General features: G+C 38.0%; 2 protein-coding genes across 3 annotated transcripts in view; one reads left to right on the top strand and one right to left on the bottom strand.

The window, feature by feature from the left end:
- LOC139951526 (uncharacterized) overlaps positions 1 to 19,642 on the top strand; it is a 106,716-nt gene that overhangs the window by 21,015 nt on the left and 66,059 nt on the right. The gene's annotated exons all lie outside the window — the stretch shown is intronic.
- On the bottom strand, positions 14,266 to 17,845 carry LOC139951800 (uncharacterized). The gene is made up of 4 exons (XM_071950868.1): positions 17,749 to 17,845; positions 16,103 to 16,309; positions 15,566 to 15,760; positions 14,266 to 14,806 (listed from the first exon to the last, which is right to left on the bottom strand). The coding sequence occupies exons 1-4, from the start codon at positions 17,843 to 17,845 to the stop codon at positions 14,529 to 14,531; spliced, it is 777 nt and encodes a 258-aa protein (XP_071806969.1). The 3' UTR covers positions 14,266 to 14,528.

The raw sequence follows: 19,642 nt of genomic DNA on the forward strand, positions 1-19,642 counted from the left end.
ATGGATGATACCCCCGGAAGTGATACAAATAAGTATTGAGAGCGCCCTCGGTCAAAAATACGGCGCATTTGTTTTGCTTTTTTTATTTTTTATTTAACGAGCATTGCGTTCCCTTTAGGGTAAAATGTTGCAGGGCTCATAAAAGATCCACTCTGTGGGAGATGTTGTCTTGGAGTACAACTGAATATTATCAATTTCCTCAATCTTGGAACCTTCATAATTATCGATGTAGTGCACCAGCGGTTCGTCATTCCCTTGTAATCCTACCTTTACCTCACCGTTCTCGTACGTTACCCAGAAGCGATTCGACCCGTCAAACTGAAGGTCCATTAGGTATTCAGACGAGTCTTCAATGTTAATACCATCACCACGTATAAACTCTGCTCACAATGATACAAACAATAAGGACATTGTTACCCAAATCTTTCGCTTTCTATGATGAGGGAGAGAGAGTTATACAAAGGTAATTGAAATCTGTATACATATTCCTCTCTTAAAAATCAATGGGAGACTTTCGGGACGTTTGGTGGCAGCAGACTTACCAGGTAAATTCCATTGTTCTCGGTAATGTGCGCACGCTCAGAACTACGTAAAAATGGAAATTTACCTGGTTAGTCTGCTACCACCTAGCGTTTTAAAGTATCCCATTTAAAGAAGTACTTGAGCGAATTAGTTTTTGACCGGGATTACTAATAACGTGTTTGTTTACCATTTAAATGTGATGTTGATATTTGTACACCTCTGAATTTTTTGTAATAAAATCAGGCCCCCAACCTCAAGGTTTTGAAAAAACAGAAACACTTCTGCCGTTGATGGCGTGCGTCAAAATGACAATACTTTGACGTCATATGTGTGGAAGTTTGCTTTGTTATACAGTCGCGCTGCAACAAAACGGCTCCAAAAAATCGAAATTACTGGGTTTTTTTTGTAAACAAATTAAAATCTTGTTATACTTAAATGACTACATTTTCTTGTTGATAGGAAACATTTTAAATGAAATTCAGCAAAGATCACGACTTGCCATTTTCGTTCAAGTTAACGAAAACAATCAAATAAATGAGAAGCTACTGTTTTGTGGTTGAAAAGCGTTTGTAAACGTTTTATATAATATGCCTCAAAAATGCGCGGTTTTCCTTTTACCTCGTCGACTAACACGGTCGGCCATTTCTGGGAGTCCAATTTTTGACTCCCATAAATGGCCGACCGTGGTAGTTCGCAAAGCAACAGGAAAACCACGCAATTTCGAGGCAAATTTGTGCGGATCATTGTATTCTACTTTTAAAACATCTTTCCAACCATATGCATTTTAAACAAACGGTTTCAACTGCCTGTTTTTAGACCAACTCGTCCGATCCAAGGCAACGTGTTCCTTAATTCTTCCTCCATGCTTAATTAACGAAAAAAATCGAATCAAATGAGAAGCTACTGTTTTGTGGTTGACAACGACATTATTTGATAAACACGAGTGGCGGCCTACTCACCAACAGCGTAGATACTGCTATCACCTCTCATGAAGTTTACCGCTATATCGTTACTTTCCGCACTCATAAGAGTAAAATCCAACCTCACGGAGAAGGTTGTAGTCGAACCATTCACCGGAAAGCGGATTGTATTGGATTTGCTTGTTTGAAGAGTGGCACATGGCAATTGGGGCAACTCATAGAATTCCGTAGTAGAGGCTGTCAGATGAGTAAACATAATGCTAAAAATCAGTTATTTATAGCTTTTCATGCAGAAACGTATACAGACCACTATAAAATGTGACATCATGGTCCAGTCTCGGATATTAAGGACTTTTACGCCACATGCATTGCACTTGTAAGAAAACCGTGAATAGTTTAAATGTTTTTAATAGTGCTACCAACGCTCACTTTTAAGGGATTATGTACTTTGCAGAATGCGATAAAGTTGTTCGACATTTACTATGGCATGGTTTATTTCATCATGTCCCCTCTCTTTGAAATTAATTTAAACAATTAACTATAAAGTTCACCTGTCAAAACAGCCTCAGAGGTGTGTTCTATTTCTTCTGGTGTTATTTCTTTATCTGAAAAAAATACAAGAAATACTATAGGACATTTTTATTGGACTGTTAAGAAGACACGCTTTAATCTGCTGAATTTTCTTTGAAAAAGTAAATGTTGTTAGACTATTGGCTCTAGGAAATTAGAATAATGACACAAGAATGATCAATGTATCTAAACGACATGAATGGATTGTTTGAAGCTGAACTGGTTCTTGAGTAACATCTAAGATGGCCATATTGAAGACTGGAGTCCTCAAGACGTGGTCTGAAGTCAAGAAAAAATTTGAGTCAAGATGAAAATTATGCCAGAAAAAAGGTCCACAAACAAGAAGGAAATGAAGATATTATTTAGACAAGTATTATTCGATTCTTTACCGTGCCCGCATAGCGTCCTTTTTTCGAAATCCTCCATGCGCAGCCGACCGTCCTCTCCAAATGTGACTTGATAAGGAGTTACCAGTGACGTCATTGTCACGCCACCTGGAGGGAAATTCAGTTAGTCACTATTTCTGTGTGTCTTGATAGTTTCTCTGATATTTTGCTAGAGTTTATTGATGTCAAGAGTTTTGCATGAGGTTATTGATGTCAAGTTGTAACTGAAATTCAATAAGTCACTATTCCTGTTTTAACCTACCATTGGAAGGTGAGGGGTAACTTATCTAAACTCTTGAAGGCGCTATTTAAACAATGAGAGTGACAATAATGCGTAAAGTATAAAGGAGGCGTTCCGTGCGTGACATCGTAAATAAATCCACACCTTTACGGTATGGTTGACGGAAACTTGTTGCCGCCAAATGAAAAACCCTCCATCTTATCGTGTACGTACACGATGGGTCCAAACTTATCGTATACGTACGTGATAACGTATCATGTACGTACACGATAAGATATATTTTATTCATTTGGCGGCAACACGCTTCCATAGTGGTTGACTTCAAGAGTGTCAGGTTTTTTGGGGGAGAACGCAATCACTTAAATCGCACAAAGCATATAGGCTAAATGTAGACCATTCTGACCATAAAGAAAACAGTTTTAGGCCGAAAATAGTTTTTAGAAGGCCCCATGTTTTCTCTTTGTAGACGCTGTGCAACTTTACTTGACACCAAATACGCACACGTTACACGACAATTTCCAATCATCAGTTTTATAATAGCGTGTTATACATGGTGCTCTATGGTCTGAACTATCTTTGCAACACCACGACTCACTCTCTTCATCCAAATAAACAGCAAGGGCACTGCTAACAGCTATTGTACAAGTATGTGGAAGAAGCCATTGGGTTAATTTCACCCAGTTTTGACGCCAAGGTTAAGTAACTGCTGGGAATTATGGAAGAGCTGGTCATTGCTGGATTTTTGTAGTAGAAAAACCCCGATGGTAACAAGATAATTTGCTAGATGTTGTTGCAGAACTTGGCATTTTGTTTAACTACAAACGTGCGCCCACGATCAACCATGGCTTCACGCAGTATTGTTAATATTCCATTTGATAATTCACGTTTTAAAGCCAGTGGACACTATTGGTAATTGTCAAAGACTAGTCTTCACAGTTGGTGTATCTCAGCATATGTATAAAATAACAAACCTGTGAAAATTTGAGCTCAATCGGTCGTCAAAGTTGCGAGATATTCATGAAAGAAAAAAAAACCACCCTTGTCACACGAAGTTGTGTGCTTTCTGATGCTTGATTTCGAGACCTGAAATTTTAAACTTGAGGTCTCGAAATCAAATTCGTGGAAAATTACTTCTTTCTCGAAAACTACGTCAGAGGGAGCTGTTTCTCACAATGTTTTATACTATCAACCTCTTCCCGTTACTCGTAATCAAGAAAGGTTTTATGATGATAGTTATTTTGAGTAATTACCAATATTGTCCACTGCCTTTATTTGCGATATTAGGATTTTTATTCAGAACAAAACCCAGACAACAAACTCATTCCAATTTGAAATATTCAGCAGCAAGTGACACTTTGGTTTCGAGAAGTAAAACCACAAATGAGGCAATTCATGTCATCAATGCCGCCATCATGATTACAGTATTCGTTGTGTACCCAGTGACGTAAATAAAGACGTCAACAAAATTAAACCTGAATTGAAATGAATACTAAATCTTACCTTTAATAACGGTTGCTGTGGCGAGTAAAACAGCTATTTCTAAGTAGCTCTGCAGCATCGTTATGACCTGTTGTTTTCGTATAGTCAGTTAAAAGATACTTTCAAATTTGTACGTAGCGAACCTCAAACTGAACTACGCATCTAGGAGCGTTCAACAATTATGAAGCTGAGTCTTTGGTCTCAAGTTGCTCGTGTCTGTTGTTACTACTTCAAACTTGATTCGTGTGCGAAGAAACCAAGGACGAAAAATAATCACCTTTACTTTTAGATCCAGTTGGGGATAAACCCTTCGTTTAAAAAAATGGTCTCAAGCTGGATCGATGGTTCTTCTTGTGAGAACCGCCCCCTTCTTAATTTCGAATAAGTTTAATATTCGTTTAACTTGCCGCGGCATACTGTGGCTCTACTTCTCCGTAGTGTGGCGATGATTTGAGCACAATACCTGCCGTTTTAATTCCATTCAAGGAAAGCCGTGGAACGAGTGAGCAGCTTTGGGTAATCTTTAAAAACGAGGTCAAATTTTAAACTGGTATTTCCAATCAACACAATTTTATTTATTTCATTAATCTCTTGCAACTTTGACGACCATTTAATTCAAAATTTTCGCAGATTTTTTACTTTATGCATATGTTGAGAAATAACATCAAGTGTAAATACTAAGTCTTTGACAATTACCAAAGGTGTCCAGTGCCCAAATGTAAGTTATGGAACGCGTGAGCAGCTTTGGGCAGTCCTCATATTTAAAAAACAAAACGGTCAAATATTAAGGCATTTCATAACAGCAGAATACTATTTCTAATATTATTCTCTTCACTTTTATGACCAATTGAGTCAAAATTTTCACAGGTTTGTTATATGTTATGCCAATGTTGGAATACGCCAAGTGAAATGAGAATATACTGGTCTTTTACAATTACCAAAATATGTGTTCAGCTATAGTGCATTTAAATGTAAGCTGTGGAACGTGTGGTCAGCTTTGGGTAGTCTTCATAAACACGGCCAAATTTTAAGTTGCATTTCATAACAGCAGAATACTATTTCCATTATTATTCTCTTGCAACTTTTTTGACGATAAGAGTCAATTTTTTTGAAGTTTGTTTTACTTTAGGCATATGTTGGCATACATCATCAAGTGGAAAATACTGGTCTTGGACAAAATTCAAAACAATATTATGTCCAGTTTAAAGGTAAACTGTGTAACGTGTGGGCAGCTTTGGGTAATGTTCATAGACACGGGCACATTTTAAGCTGGCATTTCATAAAAGCAAAATATTACAGCATGTTTGCTTATAATTATTAAGAAAAACCAATGTTTTTTTTTAAATAATTTTAGATTTCTTGTTAAAGACACTAAACACTTGTTTGGTAATTTCACGTATATTTTGGTAACTATATTAGCGAGCAACGGAGAGCTCTTAAAAAAAAACCCTCTGTATGACACATTTCACTCTGAAGTAACGTAGTTAACGAGAAAGAGGTAATTTCTCACTAAAAATGTTTGAATTTTAGAAAAGACTCAACACATGAAGCCTTTGTCAGGCATCTGAAAGCAACAATTGCGTGCTTCTTATCTTTCAATTTTGCAACTTCGATGACCAATTGGGCCCAACTTTTCACAGTTTTGTTATTTTATGCATAGGTGGAGATACACCAAGTCAGAATTTGTCTTTGACAATTACCAAAGGTGTGCAGTGCCTTTAAACGCAATAATAATTTGTGCAATACGACTAGTTAATTCACACAAGCCGATAGTGGCAATACAAGTAACATCTAAAGGACACGTTGCCTTTGATCTAGCGAAATTGCATGGTTTTTCTTTTACTTTGCGAAACAACACGGTCGGCCATTTTATGGAGTCAAAAACTTACTCCACAAAATGGCGTGACGTGTTATTTCCGACGTATAAGGAAAACCTTATGCAATTTTGAGGCATATTTATTTTGTGTGGATCATTATATTATATTTTGTTTTAAACATCTCTCTAACCATATTTCATAACAAACGGCTTCAAAAGCTTTTTATAGACCAACTCGCCCGATCAAAGCAACGTGTCCCTTTAATGCTAAGGGTTTCAATTAACAGTTCAAATAAAGGTAACTCATTATGGTGTTAACACACAACTTACAGTCAGTTTAAGAAAACGACCATGAAATAAGATTAATATTAAGCAAAATCTCCTTAATTGAGTACGTTTGAATAATGCACTTCATGGCACTTTCAAGCTCATTGCTGTAAATTATATCTAAACACTGCATCAGTAGGTCTGACTCATGAGTCAGGCTGACCTGGCAACTGGTCCAACAGAATTATATTTTGATCAATTTGCTGCGTCAGTTTGTTCCCTTTTTGTGTCCTTTTTAACACCGATTCCAGGCCATACTGACCCAGAAAATGGTCAGACCACATGGGACCTGTATCAATGTAAACTCTGACCCCGGATTTTATAATGTTAAGTGTACTGATTATACTGTGTAAGGCTTGTTGCATCTTTCTGTTCATCTTATGATGTCTTCAGCTAAATCCCCCCCAAAACCCAAAAGCAAAACAGGGGTGTACTCTTTGGCCTCGATCACAATGCTAGTGATGATTGAACCATCATCACTACGCTGACACTCTACTAGAGAAGGGGCTTTACCCACCCTGCCGAGTTGCAATATGGCTTGTTTTATTGTCACCAAGTAGTGTGTGGTGTCACAGAAATCTTCAGGCAGGGCTTGTTCTTCCGTACTGCCCACTCCCCTGATGATGCGCATACGATGTGCACTGCAATCTAGCTCTGTAGTTTAGACACAATATAAAGACTTGAAAACTATCTTGAAAAACAACCCTTGTCTTCGTAGGTTGTATCTAAATTTCATACAAAGTTTACCATCCACACAATTTTTACAAATCGCTGTTTTAGGGAGGTTAATGATTAATAATTAAACATTTCATTGTGTTTTGTTCGAAGATGAACAAACAACATGGAGCAAGGAACGGTTTTTACCCAAACTTAAGCGTTACACGACGACTTCGTGGCATTTGTTTTTAAATAAGGGAATCAATGTGTGGTGAAGAGGTTTTCAATTAGTGGTTGAATCCCAACGAGGCCTGGTTCTTGATAATTTTACCGAGACGAAGTCGAGGTAAATTATCAAGAACCTGGCCTCGGCGGGTTTAAACCACTAGTTGAAAACCGATTCAACACACTTTGATTCCCATTCATAAATACCTTTTCGGTCAAAAACATCAACACTTTTTGGTCAAAAAGTAAAATAAATGCAAACATTATAATTGTTCAATGATTTCTTTCAACACAACACCCCTCCAGCTATGAAATGGTAAAGCCCTCCGCCGCCCTCGGGTAAACAACTCCTTATACGCGCGTCGCGCGTGTCGCGTGATGTGGCACAACTGTTCCAGCCGGTGCTCTCGACCAATAGGAATGACGAAACTGTCTTATAAGAACAGGTGCAAGGTCGCGTGTCACGCCCATGTTTCAACATTTTTTGACTGGTCGTTAAACAAAGGTTTATACACACCCACGTGACGCGCTCTCCACCAATAGGAATAGCGAAACTGTCTGAGGTATTTATGAATGAAATATACATGTGTTAATCTAACCACGTATAAGTTAAACAAACCTTGATGAATGACGTAAAAACTAAAATACCTCATTATCAAGGTTTTACTTTAAATACAAGGACCAAGATTTGTCCCTGACCATGATCGGGTATAATGCCAGATCAGAGTAAGAACTCACCTACAACGCACAGTTTCTGATTGTTGCTGTTGAATGTGGTGAGCTTCATATCATTTATATTGGTCGAGGTCTGGAGGCTGATTTCCAACATTACAGGGTAAGATGAAAATGTTTGTCCATTTGGAGGAATGTGCTTAGCTTCTCCATCTTGTAAAATGACAGCTACAGAGACTGATGCTTCAGGAGTGGTGCTCGGTGTATCTTAAATCAAATAAAGGTGACTTAATAATAATACTAATATTAGTAAGCAGATTTATATAGCGCCATTCCATCTTGATCATGGCGCTCAGCAACAACAGGTAATGAAAAACAGATACAATGTAAGAGTAACTGGAAACAGGTGGGTGTTCAAGTGGTTTTTGAATGACGAAACAGTGTCCAGTGTTCTGATGCGAGATGGTAAACTGTTCCACACTTTCGGGCCGGCAGTTGTGAAGGCTTTGTCCGTGAAGCATCGTGAGTAAATACAAAATACAAGAAAATGAGACAAAATAGCAAAGTAACCACAACAGGGCTAATAATAATTTGGACATGTGAAAAGAATGCACAACACAAATGGCAGTTGAAGGCAAGGTCATTAGAGGACAGAAAGACCCACACGATGCTTCCCAACCAAAAGGTGCAAGGATTGCATCTTGCAGGACTGCAAAGCTAGATCTATAACCATACTGATTGATGCAAGACAGGCCATAGATAGACCAATCTGGCACACCATCATCATACAGAAGCCATCACAAGGCATACGTCAAGACATGATATAGTATATGTAATATAATTAGTGTACATACCTACCAATAAGGTAGGCCTACTGAAAGTGGTTGAACAATGTTGAATGATGAGACCAGTTCATGCAGAATCTTTCTATCGTTTACAAGTTGCCCTAGGCGCACTCAGCAGCCACTGTCGGACACACCGGGGCGAACCCTTCTACTCCCATCGGACAACCGCCGTATAAAAAACCGGCGGTTATCCGGCGGTTGGGGAAGGATATCTACCCAGAGTGTAACTGGATTCTTTTAAGTGCATGGGGCCCACGGCTTTACGTCTCATCCGATTTGAATGAAGCGAGTGTGAGGTTCTTGCCTGGAGTACACGGTTGTCACGAACGGGACTCGAACCCACACTCTGGTGATCAGAAACACCACCGACTGAGTCCGGTTCGCCGAACCGCTCGGCCGGTCATGACATCCCATAATTACATACGAAATATATAGGCACGTATATACCTCAACATGAGGTAAGAGACTTCTATGCTTTTTCACAATTTTCACAATTATTTTTGTTAGAAAGGGAGTGGATTACATTACTGAACTTGACTCTGCATCCCCTCCTTAATTGTTGTATTTTGTAAACACGTATATAAAAAGGAATCAAGAGAAATCAGCGTCTTTACATTATGCAGTTAGTTCACTTTGTAAGGAAATGTTTTAAAGCTTACAAACAGAAGAGGATTGAAACATGAATTCGTACCTTTGATGCAGTCTTTCTCAGTCCAGCCTTGTGGATGACCGTCATTACCAAACGTTACTTCACGAGGCTTTGCCTGTCGCTTTGTGTTAACCCCACCGGGACGAAACTCCGTGCATTCACACGGGTTTTGATCAGGCAGTAACTTCAGAGGTGGTTCACCCTTGATAGAGTTTGCTTCCTGGCCGACATAACATACGCATGCGTCGGCTGTGGGTGTGAAAGCAGAAGGAAAACATGGTCATACATTTCAATAAGGTCCATTGTGTTTTTGTATCGCAAAATAAAGGTTTCATGACAATTGCAATTTGTCTACCAATACAAAAAAGTGTAAACTCGTCTACATCGTTCCTTTTAATGTACTACTGAATTGGTGAGGATAAAAACATCATTGTTTAATTAACGTTTAACCTTATTTTCTGTGAACAATTTCCTTTAAAAAAAAAACCTTCAAAATAAAAGCCTTACAGAACCTGAAATAATAAAACGAAATTTCCCCCAAACACAAGCCCACATTTTCAGAGGTTTTATATTTCATGTGATGTGTGGTTCATCACAACATTGTAAACACTGCCCGCGACTATTATGTCAGCTCTACAAATTCTGTGTAATCTTTTGAAACTCTTCTGCGTTACCTTTCCTGAGAAAATAATAAGTTCAGTATCTTACCTTCCATTGTAATTGAAGCAACAAGTAGAAACGCAAGAAGTAACTGATGAAACTCCATGGTTGCAGCAATGAATGCCAGCGCGCAAGCGCGCAACATTTTACCAACCAATTGCAGATCCGATAATTTACATAAGCAACAGGTGCTTCGGGAAATATTTCAGTTTGTGAAGACCAAACCTTAGTCCATCAATCGTTCTCCGAAGGCTGGTGAAAAAAATGGGTCCTTTCTTGGTGATGGTCCTCAGTGGTTTGATCACTTTCATTTGGAGCTGCCGTGTAAACTACTATATGCTGATGACCTTGTACTGAAATTGTGTAATTTTTTTAGCGGCAATTGGGGCAAACAATTAGGGTCAAAGTAATTAAATTAACTGCTGTTGTTGATAAGCGTTTCCATCGCAACCGGATACAAATTTTTCGCCATATTAGACTTGATCAAAAGGAACTACGAGGACGCCAATTCAGCCTGGTTTTAACCAAATTAAAATATCTATATAGTAAAAAATAACACGTGCTGAACAAAACTTTAAGAGCTACTACCAACTAGACAGGGAACCAGGTTAGCAAACACCCGTTATGACCCATGAGATATACGCTGGTAACCTTTATTTTGTTGGGTGAGCAAATACCGGTGTTGCTCGTCTGTCGTTAACATATTAATTTGATTATTCCAGGGCGTTTGCAATTGTTGACCTTTAATTGAATTAATGGCAGCTCCATTATGGTACGATGATGTAAGGCGTTTTGTTGTGTTTTGAACGGAAACAGTTTATTCGTAGTGTGTCATGGCTTATTTTGAAACAGAATTTACAGTTCCTGTATGAAGGGTTTTGCTACTTTTTTGTACGAGACAAACCACATAATTTACACTTAACTTACACATTTTGAAGATAATGAGTTTAGAAAGCTTCCCTTAAAATATTACTTGCTGAGGTGCTGTACTTCTTGAGAAATTAGTAAAACAATGTCACGAATTAATTTTCGTCTCAGGAGACGATCATTATTATTTAACTTGTACAACCTATTTTAAGCATACTGGTATTTACGAGACTTTTTCCAAAACTTAAAGACTAATGAAGCTGAATCTTCTACATAATGTAAATTACATATCTCTTTTACTCACTAGAGTTAAAACTCACAGTGAGTAGGGATTCATGTCATGGCCAAGAACTTGATCTATTAAAGGTTTCAATTGAAAACCCTTTCTAACATAAATAGGCCTAAATACCCACAATAGACACAACACAGGCGATATATGCAGAGAATCTTTGGATGTAAAAGGGAACTATTTTATTACCAAAATAAGCAAGCGAGCAAAATGATAGGGGAGAAACACCCTGAGCCATGGCGTAAAGTAGTCCGGGCTTCCTTGTCAACATTATTTACAGTATCTCTGCGCGACACAGTTCAATACTTTGCAAAGAGCAAATCAAAACAACAAGTCTCGAGGGTTGATTACGTTTGTATTTTTGTATGTAGGATTTTGTGGAAACCAACTGAAGATATCACACGGTATATTTGTTATTTTGTTTACGTTATTAACGTTTTATCGAAAGTTATCATACGTTATTAATCATTGTAATCATTATTGTCAATCGGTTGAAACGATTCTACGCAATCAGAAATGAGCACCCCAACAACACCAATATTTTAATTACGTATCTATCATTTTCATTGAAAGCTACCGTTATTAAGACAACTGTTTGAGTTTAACACTGCCATTTTAATTCAATCAAATGTTAGCTGTGGAACGTGCAACGGATGTGATTAGTCTTCGTTACAAGGTGACAATGGATTCAAAATTGACACTTTAATGACAAACACGAACAACTGTAGCTGCACCCATAGCAAAAAATGCCGAATCAAGACTTGAGCTTCTTTAGAATCCATTACATGATAAAAAATAAAAATAAACTTTCGCTATGAGCTATTAGTAAAAGCACGAGTTGTAAACCTAAAATGAAATTAAGACAAGATACATCAAATTAAATTACTCAATGTTTATTAATGAAACTTAAAACAAGTTATAAATCTGAATTGACAAAGTTGAACAGTCACTCAAATGAAATGACTTTTAAGAGCAATAATTGATATCTCAACAGGTTCACCAATTTGTCTACAACTGTACGAACATCGAAAAATGTCACAATTAAATCACTTATAGAGCAAATTGCGAACCAAAGTGTAGCGCATATCAGCAATTCTCTGTTTCGATCCAAATATAACAAGTTCTGGTGAATATAAGGATATAAACTATCACCTATAGTACAATACAAACTAATGCTGAGTGTAAACGGCTTTAAACACCATAATAATTACTGTGCACTACATGACTAGGTACGTGTGTTCAACATATAAACTTTGTCTATCAATATTACCTCTGCGCTGAGTACAAACTGTCAGAAAGCTAGGTTATTTTTTATTACCAATTGAAATTATTTAGCACCCACCTTGTAAGGATTTTACAAGGTGCTATTGCGCATACAGCAGCCACAGCACTGAACACCGGGCGAACCCCCTTCTCTTTTCGGGGTTCTTTTAAATGCGTTACACAACACATGGGACCAACGGCTTTACGTCCCATCCGAAGGACGAAGCAACGATTAAGTGTCTTGTTTAAAGTCACCTGGAAATATAATTTTGTTTCTTCAAACATTAGAGTATATGTTTCTGAACAATACAATTTGGTTGTTAGTAATTGTTTTTAACGATTTAATGTACAAAAAAAGTTGTGTGGGGTGATTCCGCCTACCCCTTTTGTGACGTCAATCGTGGCAGACTTTGCCCTTTGCCTCGATCGAACATCGAACACACGTACGTTTAAGTACATTCAAGTCCTAGTCGTGAGTTTGTACGTTCCGAAAAAGGTTTTTTTTTTCTTGCATTTTTTTCCGACAATGTCGACCAGGTGTATTGCTTCTGGATGCAGCAAAACAACTAAAGATTGGGTAAGTTTTCAAGTCTTTTCCAGCGCTGTGCAGCAAACACGAGCCGTCGTGCTTCGAGAATCCGGAATACACTACACATTTTGACATGAAGAGAAAAGTTATTTTCTAAAACATGACGCCATCTCAACAATTTTTCCAGCTAGTGGGGAAGTCGAAGAAGGTACCTGAAAGACGTAACGAACCTAAAGGAGCATTTGCCTAACGTGAAAAAAATCAGGTACTGTTTCAACTTTGAGGGCATACTTTTAGCTTGCGCCAAGCATCACTATCTTGTGTTGGCACTGCATGTGATTCATCGTGCCTTGATTGACGTCACGAACAGCGCCCTCTCTGGTCGGTCTTATTTTCAAATTTGTAAATAACATGGAAACTAATTTTTTTTTAAACCTTAGTTAATTGTTTATTCATCTAAACAATAGTGACAAAAGCTTTATTTTGACAAAATACCACTTCCAGCTGACTTTAAGGATACAAGTGTCACGGCTGGGGATTCGAACCCACACTCTGCTGATCAGAAACACCAGGGGCGGATTGCAATAAAACGGTCTTAGTCAGCGGTCTAAGACCAGTCAGTTATAGCCGGCTATCCGTCTTAGACGGTCTTAGCTTAGTCAGTCATTAAGCCTGTTGCAATAAGCCGGTCTTAGATAAGTCGACGAAAAGTACTGCAATAGAACAAATGTCCCATTATACTTAGCACTTCTGCAGTCACTGGCGGTACGGCATTCTTCTTATTGCTTTGGTTTAAATCATTAGATATCAAATCTGTGAGTTGTATCATTTTTTACTCTTGGGAACATATGTTTACGATACACTGTATCGTCATCAATGCCTCTCATGGGTGTAATCTATTTCTAAAACACAATCTCGTCGTAGAGCTCTTGCATCAAATCATCTACAACTAACAAATGCAGCGTCATCTTAAAGAACCAAAACAAAGACCGATTAGCCAGCTCAGAGCAGGCTTAAGATTTAAGACTGGCTGAAATTAAAGACCGCGCTATTGCAATCGGTCTATAATTAAAGACTGTCTAAGCGCGTTTCAAGTTAGCCGGCTATAGCGCATAGACTGGTTTAAGACCACTTGGTGCAATCCGCCCCTGAGTTTAAATTCGGTGCTCTTAACCGCTCGGCCACGACACTAATCGGATTTTATTTGTTACTAAAATGTTTAACATATTGCTAAGGATTGAAACTAGTATGTTAATATTACTACTTGCTACCCTTTCGGGCACTTGCAAACAGACTCCCGGGTAGTCAGCACATTTACTTCAGCAGCGAGACGGATTTCTTTAAAGGGAGTATTGTAGTTTTGTAACTCAAATATTAAATGATGTCAGACCTGAAGCCCTATTTTTTTTTTTTTTTTTTGTGTGTGAGATATCTGAGAGCACACAATGTTTTGCAACAAGTTTTTTTCTTTCATGTTGTAGAAGACCAATTGAACCCAAATATTACAGCCCGCTTGTTTTAATGCATGTTGGATACACCAAGTGTGACTAGGCCTACTGGTCTTCGCCATTACCAAATGTGTCCAGTGCCTTTATTTTTATTTATTTAAAATCAGTTTGTAGAAAATATCGAAACGTCAGCAGGGCAGGTCCCATAGAGTACTAAAGTTGTACCAGACTGGGTCCAAAGGCTACATCGGGTTATTTTCTCATTGATCGATTGATACTCAAGGACAGCATTGGCTTCTCCAAGTCTACCGAATTCTAGTTTGTATTGACTGATCGTTACCCAGTAGTGTGTGGAACCATCAAAAACATCTTCAAAGTTCTTTGTTTGTGTGATGATGCCGTCTTTCTTGATGCGCATCTGATCTAAGTTGCCGTCCAGTTCTACAATGTACAATCGAAATTATGTTACAAACACAAACCAAAACAACAACAACCACCACAACAACAACAAACAATAAATATTTCAGTAGGATTTGAAACTTCGCATGGTGGAAATACGATATAGTGAGGTTTGCGGTAACACCATGTTATGGTAATCTCAATTTATTTCAATTCAATTCAATTCTTTATTCATCATGCCCAGCATGAGAATCACTTTCTCGATTTGCACATTAAAATAATAAATGAGTTGGGGGTGGTTCTGAAACGAATCATTGTTTTCAACTCGACGTTTCGATGAATATGCTTTGGTCGTCTTCTTCTAATGGTTTATTTCAGAACCACTCCAACTCATTTAGAGATTATCATTACACGGCATTACCGCAAAACTTTACTAAACAATAATAATAAGTTTTTTATTTGGCTGATTGGTCTTGTGCACTGAACTTAGGTTTTGTTTGAGAAAGCAACATAGGTGCGGGTTCGAATCACGGTAAAGCAATGTGTGTCCTTGAAAATGTTTTTTTTAAACTGGGGTAACAACGGGAGAGTTTGGAAACATTATTTTTGGGAAACAATTATATTTTGGTTATTGCGTATACCGAATACTTTCACACAAACAACATTGTCTTATTACAACATGTTGCTTAAAATGTGTTTGTTGTAGATATGCATCGAAGCAAATAAAGTTAACACAAATTGTGAAAAAAAACACCAAATGCTGATGAATCATTTTAAAATACAGCTGCCAGACTTACTTACCAAAAGTGCATTGATAAATGTTTTGTATGTTGAGACAGTCAATCTCCGCTTTATCTCTGGTTGAGCTCTGCAGTGTGAACTGAAGCTTAACGGGGTACGACTGAAATGATTGTCCATAAGGAGGAAACGCTAGTCCTTGCTTACTGTTTAAGGAATGCGTGGCACAGGCTGGTGAGGTATAACTGGTCTGCGTCTCTGATGGGTCGAAGAAAAAACATAAATAAATACAGTTGGTAACTTAAATTACCAATTGAAAGAAGGAATGACATTTTGTTTGTATTAGGCCCTAGCTATTGCAAACTGCTTACCAGCCAAAGTGACCTATGGTATACATGAAAAAAAAAAAAAAAAAAAAAAAAAAAAATAGGAAATGGCCTTCTAGAAAGACTCTAGGCTCTAGGGTGAAGACGTCAGGTCATTAACTATGTTTTTTTTTGTAAAGAAAAGGGAATGTGAATAGTGCAGATAATAGCGAACTTGAGGCATGAGAGATATAACAAAATAAGTGACAACAGTGGAGCAATTTTTTGGTCATACCTTTGATGCAGTCCTTGTCAGTCCAGCCTTCTGGATGACCGTCATTACCAAACGTTACTTCACGAGGCTTTGCCTGTCGCTTTGTGTTAACCCCACCGGGACGAAACTCCGTGCATTCACACGGGTTTTGATCAGGCAGTAACTTCAGAGGTGGTTCACCCTTGATAGAGTTTGCTTCATCGCCGACATAACAAACACATGCGTTAACTGTGTGATGAAAAAAACAATCAATTATAAAAATATTTCACCGGTAATCTCGAATACGCACTGGACACTATTAGCAATGTCTCAAAACAATTGTTAGCATAAAAAAACACTTGGTAGCGAGCAATGGAGAGCTGTTGATAACATAAAACATTGTTGGAAACGACTCCCTCTGTAGTTTTGAGAAAGAGGTATAAATGCCTCACTTAGATAATATTCAAAGGCTTCAGGCCTGAAAGCTTTTATTGGGCATCTGGTGTTTTTCCTTTATTATTCTCTTGCAACTTCGAATTGAGTCAAATTTTTTGACAAAATTTGTTATTTTATGCCTATTTTGGGATACACCAAGTGAGAGTCCTGGTCTTTGGCAATGAACACCAAAGATGTCCAGTACCTTTCAATCGTTATTATAACACCCCTTACCAATATTCTGCCTTTTCATTGGTTTAGAGCGCGTCACATGATATGTCTTAGTTTTACTACACGACGGCCGTGTGATAGTGCATCGGTTTGCCGTGCGCTAGTCCGAAGACTATCACACGGCGTGCAGTACCCAGACGTCCGTTGCGTGTTCGAGGATGATAAATTAATAGACTGTAACCATTTCGGATTACATGACACACTACATGCAGCACAGTAAAAGTTTTCGCAATCTGTATTCGCGTCGTTCGTGGATTGTAGCGTTCAGGTCTGTAACTTAATATTACAGGATTTATAAATGTTTGGGGTGTTATAAAACAAATATTGACTGCTTTTACTCGTGCAATGGTTCGCCTCGGGAAAATAGAACGCTCCGGGGATCACCTCGGGAGTCATAGTTTTAAGCATAGCACTCGAAGCAGTCAATATTTGTATACTAGCCGAAGCAGACGTTGTTAGATCCTTACCCGCAAGGTTGATATTTTAACGTACAGTACCCCGTGGTTGCCTTAACAGTGTTACGTACGACCAACTCACAAGGTTAAACCACATAAGTCGGTACGCACGGCAACACTAATAAAACAATGTAATTACCAAAACAATTAAAGAAAGGGAAAACCAGCAACTGGCAAAGGCAACGGTTGAAACATTCTGTGGATGATAACAATTAGTTAAGTTTATTTATTTACAAAATCAAAGCTTACAAAGGGTGATGACAAAATGAAGTTAGATATAGCATAAATCAAGGCATAGTTCGTAATGAACTGAATCAGTATAATAAAGTCAGAATTCGGCCGAATATCAATGAATTAGAATATTTAAAGAAGTACCAGTTTTACTGCTCAATCTACACAGAAGTGCTCGGGAACGGGGGAGTCCGGCGCTCACCACCATCGGTAGGTAGCCTTCGGTAGTACATTACACCACAGAAATGTAGTCCAAGACCCTCAGTACCAGTCAGACCCCGCAGTCAATCCAGACCTATACCCCAACCCAGCAATCCCATGTAATACGGACCCTACCGAGTATACAAGTAGAAGTAGAAGCAGTGAACGACACATCCCCGAGGTTTGCACCGGTCAGCATCACGTCCAGAGCTTCCCAGTCCAATGCCGCCATGGCATCCTTTAGCTTTCAATACCCCATAGTTTCTCAAGCATGACCAAGTCTTGATAAGAAATAAGTGCGCCATTATCAAAGCACTCAGGTGGGGAAGGTAAAGAAAGGAAGATACGGCTCAGCAGACACACACGCTGGCTACAGGTTTAAAGGTACAAACTGTGACCATTATAACAACAGGCTTTAGATGATTGCTAGATACATACTTCAGCACGGACATTTAATAATGTGCAGATGTATTTTTTTGTTTAAGGTAAATTTGTAGTGTGTATTTATTTTGTATAACATATTTTTAGACACGCAAAACCAAAATGCATTTAACTGTCATTTTATTTTACATAATGACATTAAAACATTAATTGTAGAAACAAAAAGATAATCATTATCATACCCCCTATCCCATCCATTGTTCCAATATGAGCCGGCTGATAAAAGCTAGAAGGATATAAATACAAGAGCAACAGTTGTCATTCCAATCCTTCCACCCATATTTTAGTTTTCACCATACAGACGAGAGAGGGCGGTCTATGAACAAAATTACATTTTTTTTAGTTTTTAGTCCATTGTCTAAGTGAGAAGCACTGCAGCTGTTGAAGTCAATATTTTAGTGAAAAATTACGTTTTTTTCTCGAAAACTACGTTACATCAGAGGGTGCCGTTTCTCACAATATTTTATACTATCAACAGCTCTCCATTCCTTGTTACCAGGTAAGTTATATGCTAAGACTTATTATTTTCAGTATTTACCAATAGTTTCCACTGCATACAATAATACATATTATAATGTATACCCTTCAAATAACACGATATAAGCTTGGTGGCCGGCTTTTATTGATGGGTCGTTTAATTTAATTCTAGCCGAAGCCGCTGAGATCATTACCGCACAAGGTTGACATGTTAACGTTACGGTGATTTGGGTTGCATAAACGGGTCCTAATATTGATCAATACATACTTAAGCGGGGAGGTTTCATTTTATAAGGAGCGAATATAGTTATTATCATAACCTTCGCTGTCTGGAACCACCAGTCTCTTCATATTTTTTCCAATATGAACCGGCACATAAAAACATGAAAGATTTAAATACAAGAACAGCAGTTGTCATTTCCATCCTTTATGACATGTTTCACCATTTAAACGAGAGAGGACGGTCTATTAAACAAGCAAAACGTGTTTTTAGATAGGTAGTTTATTAGTCATGTCCCTTAGTCATGTCTCTTATTATCGCTGCGAGAAAATAAATCTGACATTACAGTGAAAACTAATAATTATTTCAGACTGTCTCTAAAGGAAGGGTTTATCATTGTTTTTTTGTTTTACTCTAAATTAAATAAACATAAAAACTGACGTAGTGGAAACAATGCATATGTTTATAATACCACAATTTGCGAAATAATTCCCTTCAAACAAATTTATGTGCTTTTAAGAGTTAATGCTATTGTCTATGTCAAATGGGATTAAAACGGTCGCACAGTTCAAAAAACAAAGAATACTTTGCTTTAAAGTGTGTTGTTGAAAACCAAAGCCCAATCTGAATGAGACCGAAACGTCGAGACCACACTGGCTCTTGTCAGAGCCAACACTCACTCATAAGAGATTTACACATGGTTGTACCCGCAAGTTTAATATTTATTTATAAATTCTTCGTACCTGCCACATGTATTTTAGGAGATCGGTGCGACTTGAGCCTAAACATTTCAAAATTTACATAACCCAATTTTAAAAACACCAGAAAAACTTTTAGTAAGACAAAGTATCGACAATTTGTTAATGCATTTTATAAGTTGTTAAAGGGAGC

The sequence above is a fragment of the Asterias amurensis genome, chromosome 19, assembly GCF_032118995.1.
Source record: "Asterias amurensis chromosome 19, ASM3211899v1".
NCBI classification, from domain to species: Eukaryota; Metazoa; Echinodermata; class Asteroidea; order Forcipulatida; family Asteriidae; genus Asterias; species Asterias amurensis.

Excerpts from the sequence above, each read along its gene's own strand:
- LOC139951800 (XM_071950868.1), bottom strand. The coding sequence starts at position 17,845 with ATGGCGGCATTGGACTGGGAAGCTCTGGACGTGATGCTGACCGGTGCA. Across the intron at positions 15,761-16,102 it reads TGACAAGGACTGCATCAAAG|AGACGCAGACCAGTTATACC; the intron begins GTATGACCAAAA and ends TCGACCCATCAG. Across the intron at positions 14,807-15,565 it reads CATTTATCAATGCACTTTTG|AACTGGACGGCAACTTAGAT; the intron begins GTAAGTAAGTCT and ends TGTACATTGTAG.